Genomic DNA, 17,184 nt, shown 5'->3' with positions numbered 1-17,184 from the left:
GTGAGTGGCTGGTCAGCTTCTCCCAGTTTTCCCTCGCTTTACCCACATGAGCCACCACAGCCCTTCTGAGTGAACTGTCCACGGTGCTCATGCTTAACTCGGAGGAAAACCTTAAATGACTGAAATGCTTATCAGGAAGTCGCAAGTTCTGCAATTCTATGGTAAACGGAAAGGGATTTCTATAAATGCGAGCTCTTCAACTAATGAAAATCTTTCCTCCAAATAAATTAGGATCCCTCCTCTTTCCACACGGTATTCGAAAGATACCATGTGCCCCTGAAGAGAGGGAGAGCCACGCTGCCTGAGGCGCTGCCTTCGGGACACCAAGCACACCGTACTCGGTACGAAGGACATCATTTGCTCTCAAAGCTACCTTCTGGAATAAATCCCCCCAAAGTTCCACTGCGAACATTTGCTTTTCCTTAATCTTCTTCATTGTCTGATTGATGCTTCCTCCTCTACCCCCTTCAGTTTTTCTATGCCATGGCGAGGCAACATAAAGACACAGGCCCCTAAAATACTGCCATGATCACAAACGGCCCACACTCGCCTACGGCATGGGTGCTTATCCTCCACAAGGAAACGTGGAAGCGGGATCTCACAGCGAAGTGCAGCAAGAAACATTTTACCACGATTTGAGATGCACATGTTTGGCACCACAGGTAAGTAAGATCTCCAAGTTTCAAATGCAAGCCTGAACATGAATACGCTCTAACTGGCTTCTAACCTGTCATAACTGTCGCTGAATTGATTTTACAAGCTAGCTAAGAGTTGGGTCCTATGTCTGGTTTTTTGATGCCTCAGAGCATCGCCAGTATTTTAAGGGCTGTCCCCAAACTGATTTGAGTGCATTTATTTTAAATAATCATATACATAACCTTACTTCCACACACTCACCACCTAGTGTTTAGAGAAACAAGAAAGTGGTAACATTGTGAAATGAAACAGAAAGCTTCAAAGAGGATGATGGTCACCGAGTGTGATTCTGGACAGAATGAATGCTGAGAGAAAAGTAAGGAGTGTACTCAGAATACTTATGCAGGAGACAGAGCCTTTACAGATGGAAAATCAGAAGAATGAGAAGGAAGGAGAGAGAGAGAGAGCAGGACACGCGCCCTCAAGAGGAGCAGAGAGAAAACGCACTCTCGCATAACCAGGCACAAAGTACATCAGCATCCTCCTAATTCAAACCCAGATCGTTAAGTCTTCATGCTACCCTTTAAACCACATGAATAGCAGGGTACGGGGGGACAGAGGAGGGCAAAGAAAAGTAAAGGATCCCTATCCACTGACCACTTCCTTCCTTGGGTTTCATGAAATTCCCAGAAATGTAAGTGGGTACAGAGAGTAAAGGGTACAGAGAGAGCAGGAAAGAATGAGGGGGACAGGACCGAGGCACTGAGAACAACGCAGGTGCCCGTCACCTGAGTCTTGAAGTCTTTACCTCTAGAGAATAATCCCCACCGCCCACTGAGGCTCCCGGGTCCATGCCATGGAGACAGAATGAGTTCCCTGAGGGTGTGGGTCCAGGGCAAGACTGGAATGGAGGTTTAAACACCAGCAGTGAGGGGGCATCCCACATGTACACGTCTCAGACTGGAAGGTGGTGCTCAGGACGGGAGAAACAAAGCCTGGATCTGGGTAAATCAGCCTGCTTTCAAGGGCAGACCCCGGAAGAAAGCGCTCGGGTGCCGCGTGTGGCAGGAGATGCAAGTCAAGCCCGCAGTGACGGAAGATGGAGGGGACGGGGCTGCTCGGCCTCACCCTGAGCCTGAGGGTCTACTCAGTCCTCCTTCCTCTGGGTCTCAGCATACCTGCCCACTGAAGATGTAATCCAGGATCTCTCTCATAACCATTACCGATATCCCTTCAAGTTCAATCTTATAGGTTGATCCATCATCTTTTGGAGGATTATAGTTTAACTTTGTCCTAAGAAAGGGAAAAAAATGTAAAATTTCTATGAAAGAACAGAAATAGCTAGAAATATTTATGCACTAAATACTCTACAAAGTATATGATACTTATCGATATATGAATCCCATCTAGAACATTTGGCTTGTTAACTTTGGAGCAACATATGTTCTATGACTTTCAACTGCAAAGTACTTGTTCAAGGGTTCAGTGCTTCCTCTTAAAAGACAAGCGAAACAGACAACCAAAGCACTGAGGGCATGTGAGTAAGGGTCTCTATTTCACCTGGGGAACCCAGGCCCTTTAGGCTTATTTTTCCCTATTTAATTATCCAGCTATTTTCAATGATGTAACAAGGACCCCACACATCCACCACACAAAACAAAAGCTAGGAGCTCAACAATAACCTGCTTCTAACCAAATCATCCTCCCCATCGGTTCATTCCCCTCCTTCCTCATCTGAAGTAACTATTAAACCAAATCCTGTATTCAAGCTTTCCGTTTAAAGTTTTCGATTTTATAAAAGTGTTTCATGCTGTCTGTAATCTTCTGGGGCCGTTTTCATTTACTATTGTATTGCTGAGTCATTCATCTTGCTGAGTATCACACTTTTTTTTGGCTGTATAATAGGCCCCTTTCCAGTGGATGGGCCCCTGGGCTGTGGCTCCGGGTTTGGCGTACTGTGAACAGTACTGTGAGGCATTCTTGTGCATGTCTCCTTTTGTAATATGCTGAAGAATTTCTCTTGGGTTTATCCCTGGGGGTAGAATTAAGCTAAATTCTTTTCCAAAGTATGAGCTAATACTCAATATATTCTGCCCAGTAGCTGGAGCAGTTTTCGGCCTCATCTGGTGTGGGTAAGGGGACTGTGCGGACCCGCAAATTCTACGACACTCGTCTGTCCCACTTCCTACTCCTGCCCATCGATGAGTGAAGTGTGGTCTCTGGTGTGGTTGTGACCCGTCTTCCCTCACTACCCAGGTGCTGAACATCTCTTCACAGGTCCGTGGCCACACGTGGCTCCTCTTTCATGAAATACACGTTCAAGTGTCATTTTTAATTGAGTTCACTGCCCTTCTCATAATGAGGTGCAGGCCTTCTTTAGTAAACTCTTAGTAAACCTTGGCAGACTTGATACTTTTTTTTTTTCCCTACGGTGATGAACAAGTTGAAGAATAATTTTTCACAGTCAGTGCTTTCTGGGTCTTATTTAAGAACAGGTCCTTTACCCAAGGTCTAAAAGATGCTCCTAATTTAGCAGCGAGGGACGTGAAGACACACTTAAGCCACACTTAGGAACCTGCCCAAAGGCTTGGAGTCGGCAGGATGAGGCAGCCGTGGAAGGAGGGTGAAGGACGAATTAAGTGCAGAACAACAGATGGACAGAGTCTTAGCAAACAGGTGAGTTCCCAGATGCTCGCTCCACGTAGGTAACGACTCCCCTGCCCTGCTGAGGAAGGCTGCCCAGCTCCAGTGGAAGACAGCTGATGTACTCTGAAAGGTATGCAATGGAGAGTAGTTTAACTGGTCAAAATGCCGACCAAATATCAGGACTGAATAGATATTTTCATCTATACAAAGTCTCAAAACAAATGATCTTCCATGCAACACTTCTCAGAATGCTGTTCCATAAACTGCCCCAGAAAACATCCAGAAAGAGGGAAGATTTTGAACAAAAAAAGACATGATCCAACACAGGAAAGCAGGGAAAGGAATGGTGAAGGGATGACCCTAAGGATAACAGCCCTGCACCAGCAGGAGGAAGCTGGTTCACTCTGGGGCAACAGGAGGCCTTGGGAGGCCTTCAGGCAGGCGGAATCGATGGAATATATACCGCATCTGAAGGTAGAGAGTGGATATTTAGACAACTCTGCCTCCCCCCTACATTCCGTATCTGCGGTTCCTGCCTCTGTAGTTTCCCCTGAACTAATAATTTTACACAAAGGCAAGTCTTTTCTGCTCGCTGCACTCTAGGTGTATCTATACAAGTGACACTTTTATTACAAGTGAAGAAAAAATTTTTCAGTCAATTCTCAATCAAGAGAGACAGCAGAAGTGCTAAGAATCACACTGAAATCACTAATATTGGGCTCTACAATGTACTGTACGCAGACGCGTCCTCAGGGAATGTTTCACTGAGGATGGTGTCAGTATTTCTAAGTCGCCGTGCTGGCCATTACCATATCGCCTCTTTGGCGCCGAATCCACCCTTCTTGCAGGCTCCGTGAAAACCGATCTGAGCCTTCTGAGGGGTGAACTGGCAGGGTGCAAAGCGGAGGGTGCGAAGCGGAGGGTGCTGGGGAGACACCGCAGGGGGAGGCTCTGCCGCCTGGCCCTGGTCCCGCAGCCGGGCAGGCTCCTGGGGCTACGGCTGCCCGTGCCGCCCGGCAGCTTGCCCTGGCACTCCTGGAGGCAGTTTTGCAGTAAACTGTCTCTGCTGAGACTCCTCCCTGTGAGCAGCGTTCCCCGGCACCACAGTGGACAGACTTCTGGCGCGTTCCAGAGGGCTGACTTCAAGCAAATTCCACCAGTGTGGCTTTTCTGCCACGCGTTGATCTGTCCTGGCCGATCAACTCTGCATCTCAGCTGCTCCTTACGTCGGCTACACCTTGAATTTGTAGAGTTTCCTCTTTGTGGCCAATCCCTCATTCCTCTATAATCTCTTATAGTTAAATATTCTTTAAACTTTTGTTGCTCAGATTACTCTGTGGCGTCTTAATCCTGACTAGATGCAGTCTTGAACATATTTAAAGGCACTAGCTGCAAAATGTGTTCACACAGAGGAGCGCCACCTAGAATTCGAGTGGTTCCAACCAGAGCTGGCTGTGCTGGCCCACGGGCTGCGGAGAGCGTCGGGGGAGGCGGGCCGGGCTGATGGGGAAAGAGGTTCTGAAGAGGCTGATCAGCGTGCCCCCTTTCTACTTTTCAGCCATGTGACTGGACTTTTTTTTTTTAGATGATTATACAGTCATCTCTTAGTATCCTTGAGGCAATGATTCCAGGACCCACAGAAATACCACAATCTACAGACTCTCAAGTCCCTCAGTCAGCCCCCCACACCTGCATCTACAGGTTCAACCAACCATGGATCATGTACAACTGACCTCTGAACAACATGGGTTTGAACTGCATGAGTTCACTTACATGTAGATTTTCTTCAATTAACCCATGTATCAGCAAACCCATGCAACACTGAAAAAAAAAAATCCACATATATGGACCCGCACAGTTCAAACCCACATTGTTCAGGGGTCAACTACTGCTGCGTGTTTTCACAACGAAAAAGAATCGCTTTTAAAGAGTACAGTTTCCTGGGGCTTCCCTGGTGGGTCAGTGGTTAAGAATTTGCCTGTCAAGGCAGGGGACATGGGTTCGATCCCTGGTCAGGGAAGATCCCACATACTGTGAGGGAACTAAGCCTGTGTACCACAGCTACTGAGCCCACACGCCACTTATCGCATCTAGAGAAAGCCCGTGCATAGCAACAAAGACTCACCACAGCAAAAAAATTAAATTACTAAATATATATATGTATTTTTTAAAGGTACAGTTTTATTTCAGCAGCTGGCAGGGTATAGTCAATGGCTAAGTGAAGTTGCTCAGTCGTGTCCAACTCTTTTTGACCCCCTGGACTGTAGCCCACCAGGCTCTTCCATCCATGGAATTTTCTAGGCAAGAGTACTGGAGTGGGTTGCCATTTCCTTCTCCAGGGGATCTTCCCGACCCAGGGATCAAACCTGGGTTTCCCGCATTGCGGGCAGATGCTTTACCATCCGAGCCACCAGGGAATCCCAATGGCTAAGAGAACAGAAAAAAAAAAAAACACTTCCTTAAATATTGACCATTTCAGACGTCTATAAAATCTGACCCTTTTCAGAGTCCGTGAAAACTGAATCACTGTACTATTGAAGTCCTTAAATGTCTGAGGGTCAAATCACAAAACTTTAATTACAGTTTAAATTCAGATCCAAAATTTCCCACCTTCCTGTCCCTCTTATATTATCATGGCCAGGTGACAACTCACAGACCAACACCAGTCTGCAGGTTCCGGGAGGCTGATGTCCATTTGTCTGTCAGGAATGTAGTCAAAGTTGGCCGTTAGTCCCTTCCATCTGAGACGCTAAAAGTCGCTCAGACCTGTTGTGAAACTGTCTTGCTTCACAGCCCATGACCATTTGCAATGACTTCCTTCTTTCTTCTCTTAGATAGTCCCCATCCTTTCTCACCGATAAACCTTATAAACTTGTCTTATTCCTCCTCCTTTTGTCTTCACTTCCCTATCTCCCAACTAAATCTCTACAGTTTTTGTTCCATTGTTTCACGTTTGTTTCCTCCAGTAAGCACCCTCATTTTCCCAATATCTACCAACATATTTCCTCCATACTTTCCCTTTTTTATCTAGAACTTTCTCAATCGTTTCTATCTCCCTTGCCACATATCGCATATAACTGAGAATTCAGTGAACTGGACTGAATGAGTTAATTTTAAAAAAGAAAAGGCTAAGCCAAAGAGCTAATAACTGACGGCTTTGTTTCTATAGTTAGTCCAAATATTTGTCGTCGTCTAGTTGCTAAGTCGTGTCCGACTCTTTTGCGACCCATGGACTGTAGCCCATCAGGCTCCTCTGTCCATGGGATTCTCCAGGCAAGAATACTGGAGTGAGTTGCCATTTCCTTCTCCAGGGGATCTCCCCAACCCAGGGATCAAACCCAGGTCTCCTGCATTGGTGGGTGGCTTCTTTACCACCCACCAGGGAAGTCCAGTCCATATATAATAGCAGGTAAATCAACTCCTTTTTTAATTGAAGTACAGTGGATGTACAATGTTATAAGCTACAGGTGCACAATATAGTGACTCACAGTTTTTAAAGGTTACAGTCCATTTACAGTTATTATAAAACACTGGCTATATTCCGTGTTGTACAATATATCCTTGTGGATTACTTTACGGATAATGGACTGTACCTATATTGCTGCTCTCCCTCTTCTCTCGTTTTCTGTCTCTGCCCCAGGTTTGGAATCATACGTGAATTCATCCATCGGAAATCACAATATCCTTACTTTTATTACTATGTGACGTCAACTAACAAACTCTCCCAGAAGCTGCAGTAGTCTTAAAATACCACTTTGAGAGTTTCATAAGACTCTTTACAACAAGGAATAGTGGGGAGTATTCTAAGACGGGGCCTCCGGCATTTAGATATAAACATCCACGCCTGTAACGTTCTTGCCCAGTTTTCTGTTTCCAGGGCAGGGCGCTCCCCTCTCACCATCCCTGCTCTCCCGTTTGTAGAGAGAAGAGGTTAAATGAGGTGACTTGAGAGCTCCCCCATCCCTGAACACTCCTGGGCTGAACTGCTGAAACAGACCCAAGAGTTACTGTGGAGACTCTGCTCCTGAGACGCATCTGTTGAGTCCTAGATGATACAGTCCAGCCAACTCAATCTGTTTCCGAGGATTTACAACATGCCTCCTGTGGGTGACGCGGTATGAGTTCCTTTTCCCTCCAATTACCTACTCTCTGGGCAAGAACGTATTTTCTGTTCTATTAAACAGAAGCGAAATAAAATCAGCTTTGCTTTCTTTTGACAACACTGAAAAGAGGTATAATAAGAAAAAACTCATTGCCTAATAAAGAAGCTGGTATTATTCAGTTTTACATCTATGAAAGAGGTCCATGACTTTTAAATAAGTGTTAACAGAGCAAAGTCCTCTGCTGGTTATACACTGTCCTCTTCTAACAGGCTTCCAACGGCTGGGAAAGTTCAGTTGAGCCTAGATGTCCTAACGAGCACCCGGATCATCAGGTCTGGTCCTCCTCCTCAGCCGAGACATTACTGACACTGGGATTTGAGGTGACAGTGACACAGAAGACATCTAAGTGACTTTCCTTCCCCTCAGCTGCAAAGGCTAGTCTCCAATAAGAGCAAAGAAACCTGCTCAGACAGGATATATGAGAATGCAATGCTCAGGGAGTCATGCTTCACAGGAACTCCAGGGAGGGCAGTTCACGGGCATTACTCACACTGTTTCCAATGATTCCCGTCAAACCGGGCAGCTCCCAAGAGCAGAGGGCGGCGGGCTCAGCAGTGCGTATGCCCACGGAGGCCCCCCTGATGACGTCTGCACTGCGGGGAGTCTGTCTTACGGACGCCCCCTCTCAAGTCTTCATGAGCTCCTAAAAGCCATACCCAAAATGGGCCTTTTGGGCAGGAATCTCAGGGCAGTGACGCTGGTCAGTACGCTACCACGATGGTGGACACTGATCATCCTGCGTCTGCCCAAACCCACAAAATGCACACCGAGGGTGAAGCCTAGTGTCAACCATGGACCCTGGGTGGTGAAGGGGAAGTGGAGGGTCGTCGGGCGTGACCGAGGCTCCCCTCTGGTGGGGGAGGATTTGCACGCGTGCCGGTAGGCGGCTATGGAACCTCTCTCTTCCTCTGTTTTCCTATGAAATTCACTCTAAAAAGAAAGTCTACTTTTCAAATCATTTTTGTTTTTAGTCCCAGTTGACTTCATGATATACGTATGTGCAGGCAATATTTCCATCAACCGACGGCATCCTCTCAGGACAAGGCTTGCTTTTTGGCAGCTGGGAATGCAGGAACCCACCTATCTCCCGGCTCCCACCCGCTGAGAACTCCATCCACCCGGGGGACATGCATTTGCACAGACGCCTGACACGTGACCACGCGTCCCAGAGGGAGGCCCAAGGAGACCCTGGGGTGCGCAGCGGGATACGAAGCAGCTGCAAAGAACAACCTCTAGGAACCCCCCCACATGGCACCTGGACCTACACGGGCCAGCTGATCCCCACGACGCTCCACCTACAGGGCCCTGCAGAGGCAACGGGCAGTGAGGAGAGAAACCAGAGAGCGCTCAGGTCATGGTGTTGTGTGACCCGTCTGGGAACTGCCACCAGCGCAGGGGGTGCCATGAAAAAAACCAGAAATGGGGAGCAGGGTCACATTTCTCTATTACTCTTAAGAATTGAACATGATTACAAGAGTGGGTCCAATGTTATTTTCCTTTGTTATTTCCTTTAATTTCCTCTAATCATTTCTCTCTGCATCCCAGTCTTTTTTTTTTTTTTTCTACTCAGAGAGAGTGTGGTTTTTACTTATTTACCATCAAAACTTTTCCCCTCATATAGATCCTGGCATGACTCATAATTCTAATGGATTTTAAGAGTAGCTCCCCAACCTGCTTCCCGGAGAGCTTTTACAGATAAAGCAGGTCCTAGACCGATGACGTCAGGTCCAAGACAGTGTATATTTTCAAAGTTTCCCAGCTTAGTCTGATGTGTGCCCTCCTGCCTGGAATATTCTGTCTGCCTCCCACTTGCCTGATTAGGGGAAGATTTACTCCTTCACTGACTTTAGTCTCTGCTCCGGTAACACCCACAAAGAGCGGCCCAGGTACTGTGTTATCTAAAATAACACCCCTTTCCCCTCCCTGCTTTATTTCTCTTCCTCGAATTTGCCACTATTAAATAGACGGTGTTTGTCTCATGCCTATGCCTCTGAAAGCAAGGACTCTGGCTCCCTGCTCTACCCCATCAAGCGTCTGAAGGGGATGTGGGAAACATCAGGGACTTGGTAACAGCACACAGCCAGTGGGTTTCAGCGCTGCAGTGATCAGCTACTGTGCTCATCTGGGTCCAAAACAAAAGCAGCACCAGTGTTCAGAAACCGGTGTTCTGAACCAGTGTTCAGAAAGCAGACGTGCGTCCAGCCACGCAGCTGGACGCTCCCCTGCACGGCGCCCGCGGGCTGGTCCACACTGGGGGAAGGGGACGCTCTCGCCAGCCTCCGCCCCGGGTGTGCTGCAGTCAGCAATTCAAGAACTGAAAGCTCAAACGTTCCACCACCCAGAGGCCCCCGAGGAAATCATCGGCCTTTGTGCTGAGGCCCAAATGGACACTGGCCGAAGGGGAGGCCTGTCCTCTGTGCATAAGCCCAAATGCCTGCTTCAGTGCCGTCCCCGCACATCTCTGGTGCACCGCGCAGAAAATTAGCAGCTACAGAGTGATGGGCACGTATGAAGCTTAGGAAAGGGTTCCAGAAAACCAAAGGTTACTGTTTGGGTGTCTGGCCCACCACCCAGCCCCCAGTAATGAGGCCAAAGCAGAGCCACTTCATCACAGAGGATGCCTCCACGGTCTCCACCCGCCCCGACTACCTCCCTGACCCAGAGCCCGCGAGGATTCACAAAAACGCTTTCCATCTTCCTCCTCTTATCACATCATCCGCTCTGAAGACGAAATACAGCGTTTCATATTTAGATCTGCTCTGAGTAACCACATCCAGTGACATCAATATCTGGAAGAAATATGAAAACACAAAATATCTGCCTTCCAGAGTCGTGTGATTTGAACAAAAGAGAAATCTATCTTAGGGAAGATGATGTCTCCTGAAATAAGAGAATGTGGAAAAGTGTGAAGTACCCCTCAAACAGGGACAGCTCAAGGAAACTGCAGAGTGAGAGTCAGGGTGTGAGTCTGGGGGACAGGGAGGGCGGGACGGTGGGTGTACACGACCGTAGGGGACATTAATTATTCCTGCAGAAATGCAGCAATCGCCAGAGGGAAAGATGTACAGACTACAAACACCAAACCCATGAAAACGGTGACTCTGTTTTGCACGGCATTCAGCACTGGACATGGATTTAAAAACTGGACCTCAACCAGCTGGTGGTCCCCACCCTTGAGAAACTGACCAGCCCCACTTCTAACCACGGTTTAATGTCAGTGAAACGAAATGGTGCCGGCCATTTCTAGGAGTCTTGAGTTTTAAACTTGCTCATCTGAAGCCTCTGGATGAAGTACCCATTACTTTATTCTACAATAAATGCTTTGTCCCAGTCTGCTGAAAGCCTGTTTCTCCCTCTGCTGTTCTTATCGTGGTAATCGTTTGATTTCCTGCCCAGCTGCTTACCCCTAAAATTTAGAAGACTTGACTAATAAAATACAGAAGGAGTGACAGTTACACAGGGTACTTGGATGCTGAAACTAGGGAGGGAAAGTTGGTGGGGAATAGAATGTTCACATAACCTCCAAGTCTCACCCCTTAAGTTACATGTTAATTACAACGAAAGGCGTGAGATTAACCCAGGAGACACCATCTCTAACCATGTGATCAAACCAACACTGACAACGTCGGGACAAGTGGCTATCCCGGGCCCCTGATGCCACGCACCCAGGACGCGCCACTGCCCCTGCGCTGTTCTGGACAAAAACACATAGTAACGTGAGGAAGAACTAAAGAGCCTCTTGATGAAAGTGAAAGAGGAGAGTGAAAAAGCTGGCTTAAAGCTCAACATTCAGAAAACGAAGATCATGGCATCCAGTCCCATCACTTCATGGGAAATAGATGGGGAAACAGTGGACACAGTGGCTGACTTTATTTTGGGGGGGCTCCAAAATCACTGCAGATGGTGACTGCAGCCATGAAATTAAAAGACGCTTACTCCTTGGAAGGAAAGTTATGACCAACCTAGATAGCATATTCAAAAGCAGAGACATTACTTTGCCAACAAAGGTTCATCTAGTCAAGGCTATGGTTTTTCCTGTGGTCATGTATAGATGTGAGAGTTGCACTGTGAAGAAGGCTGAGCACCGAAGAATTGATGCTTTTGAACTGTGGTGTTGGAGAAGACTCTTGAGAGTCCCTTGGACTGCAAGGAGATCCAACCAGTCCATTCTGAAGGAGACCAGCCCTGGGTGTTCATTGGAGGGACTGATGTTGAAGCTGAAACTCCAATACTTTGGCCACCTGATGAGAAGAGCTGACTCATCTGAAAAGACCCTGATGCTGGGAAAGATTGAAGGCAGGAGGAGAAGGGGACGACAGAGGATGAGATGGTTGGATGGCATCCGACTCAATGGACATGAGTTTGACTAAATTTTGGGAGTTGGTGATAGACAGGAAGGCCTGGCAGGCTGCAGTCCATGGTGTCGCAAAGAGTCGGACACGACTGAGCGACTGAACTGAACTGAACCTCAAATGAATTTTAAGAAATCAAATAGACCCAAGTTGAAAGACCATGCAGGAGAATCTGCACTTCACCTGGAGGGGAAATGGAGAAACCTCTTTACTTGAAATAATTTTGGACTCACGGGAAAGTTTTAAGTTGTAGGGTTCTTGTATACCCTTCATGGAGCATATCTACTAATGTTAATAAACTTACATGATCTTTAAAAAAAAAAAGATTTTATAAAACAAACTTACGGCTGCTAGTGGGAAGGGATAGTTAGGGAGTTTGGGATGGCCATGGACACTGCTGTGTTTAAATGGATAACCAACAGGGACCTGCTGCACAGCACAGGGAACTCTGCTCAGTGTCACATGGCAGCCTGGATGGGGGCGCTTGGGGGAGAGTGGATACGTGTATATGGATGGCTGAGTCCCTCTGCTGTCATCTGAAACCATCACAACATGTTAGTCAGCTATGCCCCAATACAAAACACTCAAAAGAAAAAAAGGTTTTATTTTTAATTTTTTTAAACTGAAGTAGCATTGATCTACAATGTTGTGTCAGTTTGGGGTGCCCAGCAAAGTGATCCAGGTATTCATACATATATATTTTTTTCAGTCTCTTTTCCTTTACAGGTTGCTGCAAAATACTGAATAGAGTTCTATACTGTGCTATACTGCAGGTCCATATTGTCTGCCTATTTTATATGTAGTAGTGGTATACGCTGATCCCAAATTCTTAAATTTATCCCTTCTCTCCCCTTTGGTAACCATAAGTTTGTTTTCTATTTCTGTGGATCTCTTTCTGTTTTATAAATAAGTTCATTTATATCCTTATCTTTTAGATTCCACATATAAGCCACATCATTTGACCTTTGTCTTCCTCTAACTCACGTAAACTTAGTACAATGACCAAAGCTAAGAAATAAAGACTGGCACAATACTATTAAGTTCATTCAGATTTAAGCAGCTTTCCCCATAATGTCCTTTCTCTGTTCTGGGACCCAACCCAGGGTTCCAAACTGCACTCAGCTGTTGTGGCCCTAACCTGCGACTCTTCCTCAATCTTTCTTCACCATTTGAGACCTGACACTTTGGTGAACGCTAGTCAATTACTTTGTACAATGTCCCTGAACTTGAACTGAATTTCTTATGATTAGACTGAGGTTGAGCATTTCTGGCAGGGACACTACCAGACTGACACTGTGTCCTTCACATCAGGGAGAACATGATGTCAATGTGTTGTTACTGCTGACCTTAACCATGGCCACTTGGTTAGGTGATGTTTGTTGGGTTTCTCCACTGTAAGTTACCATTTTCCCCTTTGTAATTAATAAATACATTGGGGGAGCTAAGATGAGAATATGCAAATATCCTTTTTTCTCCTCAAACTCTTGCCCACTAATTTTAGTTGCCACTGGTAGCTCTTGCCGGCAACATTAACGTGGTGTTCAACTGACAGTTTCTGATTCTCTTATCCTGCTTCTACATTAACTAACTGAGCTTCTTCTATAAGAAAGGACTGTCTCTTCTCCCCCATTTATTTCTTTATCCATCCTCAGATACATCAGTGTTTCTTTATTCTATGGATTATAATCCAACGTTATTGTTATTCATTTCCTTGCTCAAATCGTTCCAGCTTTGGCCATCAAGACTTCTTTCAGGGCAGCTCCATGTTCCTGCTAAAAGCCTCTATGTTCTTTTGAGCCCCTCCTTACTTGCTGGCACAAATACTTCAGGCACACAGTCTATTTTTCCTGCCCCAGTGCCTGAATCAACCACATCCCCAAAGACACTGGAGTTTCGAACATTATCTAATTACACTCTAGAAACATCACTCTGGCGGCAGCTTTGGGAGACGGGTGGAGCCTGAGCATAGAGGCAGACAGGCCAGCAGGGAGCCTGCCACAACTCAAAAACAGTGGAAGCTCGAACCCAAGTGGTGGCGATGGCAGAGAGGAGACGGCTTCCAGAGACTTGAGAGGATGAAACGACAGGTCTTGGCGTTAACGTGACGCTGAAGGGAAAGGGAGGAGGTGGCCTCCCCGAGGACTCCCCCGGGTCCTCCTGGAGAGCCTGGTAGGACAGCAGCCACCACAGCGGACGAAGGACCACCCGCCTGGGGGTAGAGGGAGCAGGCCGGGCTGGGCTTGGGGTGGCTGCGCGCCCGGCCGTCAGATGGACGCGCTTGGGGCTCAGGCCAGAGGAGGAGATGAGACAGCGGAGGGGAGAGGGCAGGGCGAGGACACAGCCGGTGCCGCACCACGTCTGGGGACAGACAGGGGACCAGAAAAGGAGGCTGGGGGAATGGGACAAGAGGTGTCGAGAGCACGGTAAACCAAGGACGACACACACAGCAGACAGGTCGAGGAGGACGGGCACTTAAAAGTTTTCACCTAAGTCAGAAGGAGAAGAAATGCCATAAGGTATCAGTTATACGTGGACTCTGAAATAGGACACACACGAACCTATCTATGAAACGGAAACAGAGACAGAACCGACTGCTGGTGGCTGAGGGCGGGGTGCCGGCGAGGGTGGAGTGGGCGGCGGGGGCTAGCCGACGGAAGCTCTTATCCGTGGAGTGGGCACACAGCAAGGCCCTACGGGATAGCACGGGGAACTCTACTCACTACTCCATGAGAAACCGCAATGAAAAAGAACGTGTGTATGTGTGTAACTGAATCACTCTGCTGTATGGCAGAAATTAACACAACATTGTAAATCAACTCTAAAAAAATTTTGTTTTTACCTGATTTGGCCATTATATTTAGCAGTTTTAGAAGAACAGTTTTAATGGAGTGAGAAGACAGGCGCCTACGGGCAGAGGTTGACACCAAGGACGAGATACATACACGCTTCCTTCACAGACTGTCGGCACAAAGTCAAGAAAATCGTGCACTTGTTGGAAGAGGATGCAGAGTGTGTTTGCTTTTATCAGAAGCATTTATTTAACATTTGTGCATTGCCTATGTACTGGGTGCTGGAAAGGACTTAAGCATACTTTTATGTTCAGGAAAAGGAGCCAGAAAGGAATGAAAATTATTACCATTTTTTTTTTTTAAGAACGAGGAAAAGGATACACTACAGAATGTCCTAGAAGGAAGAGATGAATATGGGGGCAGGGGGACAGAGCCAGGGAAGACTAACCTTGACTGTCAGCCTCTGCTCTCTGAAGACTGGCATGCAGATCATCACACAATATGTAAATAGCACTAAAGACGATCTCCAGAGTTAAAGATTTCATATCCAAATTTTAAAAAGATACTCTAGATCACGGCTGACACACTACAAACCACAGCCTGTTTTTGTATGCCCTTTCAACTAAAAAATTTTTTTTTATATTTTAAAAGATTGTTGTTGAAACAAGAAACAAAGAATATGTGACTGAGATTGGATACAGACTGGAAAGCCTAAAATATTTCTGACCCTTTAGAGAAAAGTTTGCCAAACCCTGCTCTAAATATTTTCACAATAGCAAACATATAACATTTAAAAATTCAGCCTAAAAAAATAGTAATGATATGCAAAAGAGTAATAACTTTGAGAAACAACCTGGAAAAGTGACCAGGCAATGGCAATAAATATAAAGGAAAAAAAAAAAAATCAGATACATACTGTCAAGGTCTTGATATGATAATCCAGTCTTCCTGGACAGTAATCTGGCCTCATATAACAAGAACAAATCTGCTCTATCTTCAGATACAGATATGCCTGGGACAAAGTCCCTAATGTGGGTTTACCCACAAAAAATACAAGAAAAAGAACCAAGAATTTTGTTTTTTTTTCTAACTTGTTTATAGTGCTACTATTCAGGAGAAAAAAAAAAAGAACTGAAAATTAAAAGGTCAAAGGGGAATGATGAAGCAAATTATATGGAACATCAATGATGTCATAATAAATAACTATTAAAAATGATTATGGGCATTACCTTGAGATATAAGAGGGATACAAAATGACTTCAAATGAAAAGATGACTCAGAAATCACATATATATGTGTGTGTATAGAGAGAGAGATTGCAACTGTGACACTATATTAGTGCACTGTTCAAAACCGGAACTCTGGCAGATGTAAATAACTGAACTCTGATGTGGTTTCCCATAAAACCTTTTGTATGAAAAAAAAAAGATTCTTAAAATGTAAATCCAGTTCTTATATGTTTCAAAGTAAAGCAGTCAATAAAAAGTTACCTTTTAAAAGACAAGGTTTGAAAACGCATGTTAAAACTTTAAGATGAGTTCAAAGACAGAACCATGACGCAGCAACTTGAGAAGCAGAAAATTCTTCTAGGATGAAACAAGCCTGATTCCTTGTTCTGGTCACACCCTGGCCTTCTAGAAATAAAAGAAAGACATTCATGCCTCAACCTGTCAAACAATTCCAGATTTTCTACTTGGGTAAGATTTTTCAGGTGCTGCTTAGGAGAGGCTCCTCCTGTAACCTTAAGAGCCCATGGAAACGGCCATCTCAAGAGGAAACCCCTTTGGTTTGGGGGCACTCTTTTTTCTTTTTGGCTGCACCACATGGCTCGTGGGATCTTAGTTCCCGACCAGGGATCGAACTCACAACCCCTGTGTTGGAAGCTCCGAGTCTTAACCACTGGACCACTGGAGTGGTTGGGGGCACTCTTGGGGGCACTCTCACAAGTCTTCTCTAATTAAAAACTGGCAGATCTGGTTCTTCTTTGCTGCCGCACACAAATGGCACTGAATACTATTGAAATTTCTTATCACAGAAGTAGGTCCGTATTTCTCCTCACTTTCTGTTCCCTCTTCTCATAGAGTCAGAAGGAAGGTCTGCCTTTTCCAAGGCAAAATGGAACTCCTGATTTAAATTCAAAGGAGAAGTAAGAATTTATATGAATGTATTTTCATGTCTTTGTATTCTTCCTTTCAAAGCAGTTCAAACCAAAGCATTAAACGATGCTTAAGAAACTTTTCTTTTTGTAAAAAAAAAAAAAAAGATAGTGGGAGTAGGAAAACAAAAACCCACTACGGCCCGAAATACACCCCCACCCCACCCCCGCAGCCCGCCACTGCCCTTTCAGTTCCCTTTAATAATGAGAGACAGCTCACGATGACTTTCACTTCAGCATCTCAAAACACTCTTTCTGTTTCTGGCGCCTCCTTCATTTATAATCTGTTAATAAATGTCTCTAAACAACCTGAAGCTGAAAATGCCTTCCAAAATGTTGTCACGGGAATGAATGCTTCTCTATTAATTCTTTAGTCATGTTGTGACAAAAGCTCTCTCTCTGGAGCTACTACTTTTGAAGAAAGAATTTGGTTCCTGCTCCCA

General features: G+C 45.7%; 1 protein-coding gene across 1 annotated transcript in view; it reads right to left on the bottom strand.

Annotated features, from left to right (window-relative positions):
- GAN (gigaxonin) overlaps positions 1 to 16,107 on the bottom strand; it is a 32,847-nt gene extending 16,740 nt beyond the window's left edge. Inside the window, exons 1-2 of the mRNA XM_010850796.1 lie at positions 16,077 to 16,107; positions 1,815 to 1,929 (exon numbers count right to left, since the gene is read on the bottom strand). Of these exons, the coding sequence (XP_010849098.1) occupies positions 1,815 to 1,929; positions 16,077 to 16,105 (144 nt within the window). The 5' untranslated portion in view covers positions 16,106 to 16,107. The remainder of the gene's footprint in view (positions 1 to 1,814; positions 1,930 to 16,076) is intronic.
- Positions 16,108 to 17,184: the final 1,077 nt, after the last annotated feature.

The sequence above is a fragment of the Bison bison genome, unplaced genomic scaffold, assembly GCF_000754665.1.
Source record: "Bison bison bison isolate TAMUID 2011002044 unplaced genomic scaffold, Bison_UMD1.0 scf7180017864295, whole genome shotgun sequence".
Taxonomy (NCBI): domain Eukaryota; kingdom Metazoa; phylum Chordata; class Mammalia; order Artiodactyla; family Bovidae; genus Bison; species Bison bison.
The sequence above is the reverse complement of the archived record's forward strand: the minus strand, read 5'-3'. Positions and strand labels throughout refer to the sequence as shown.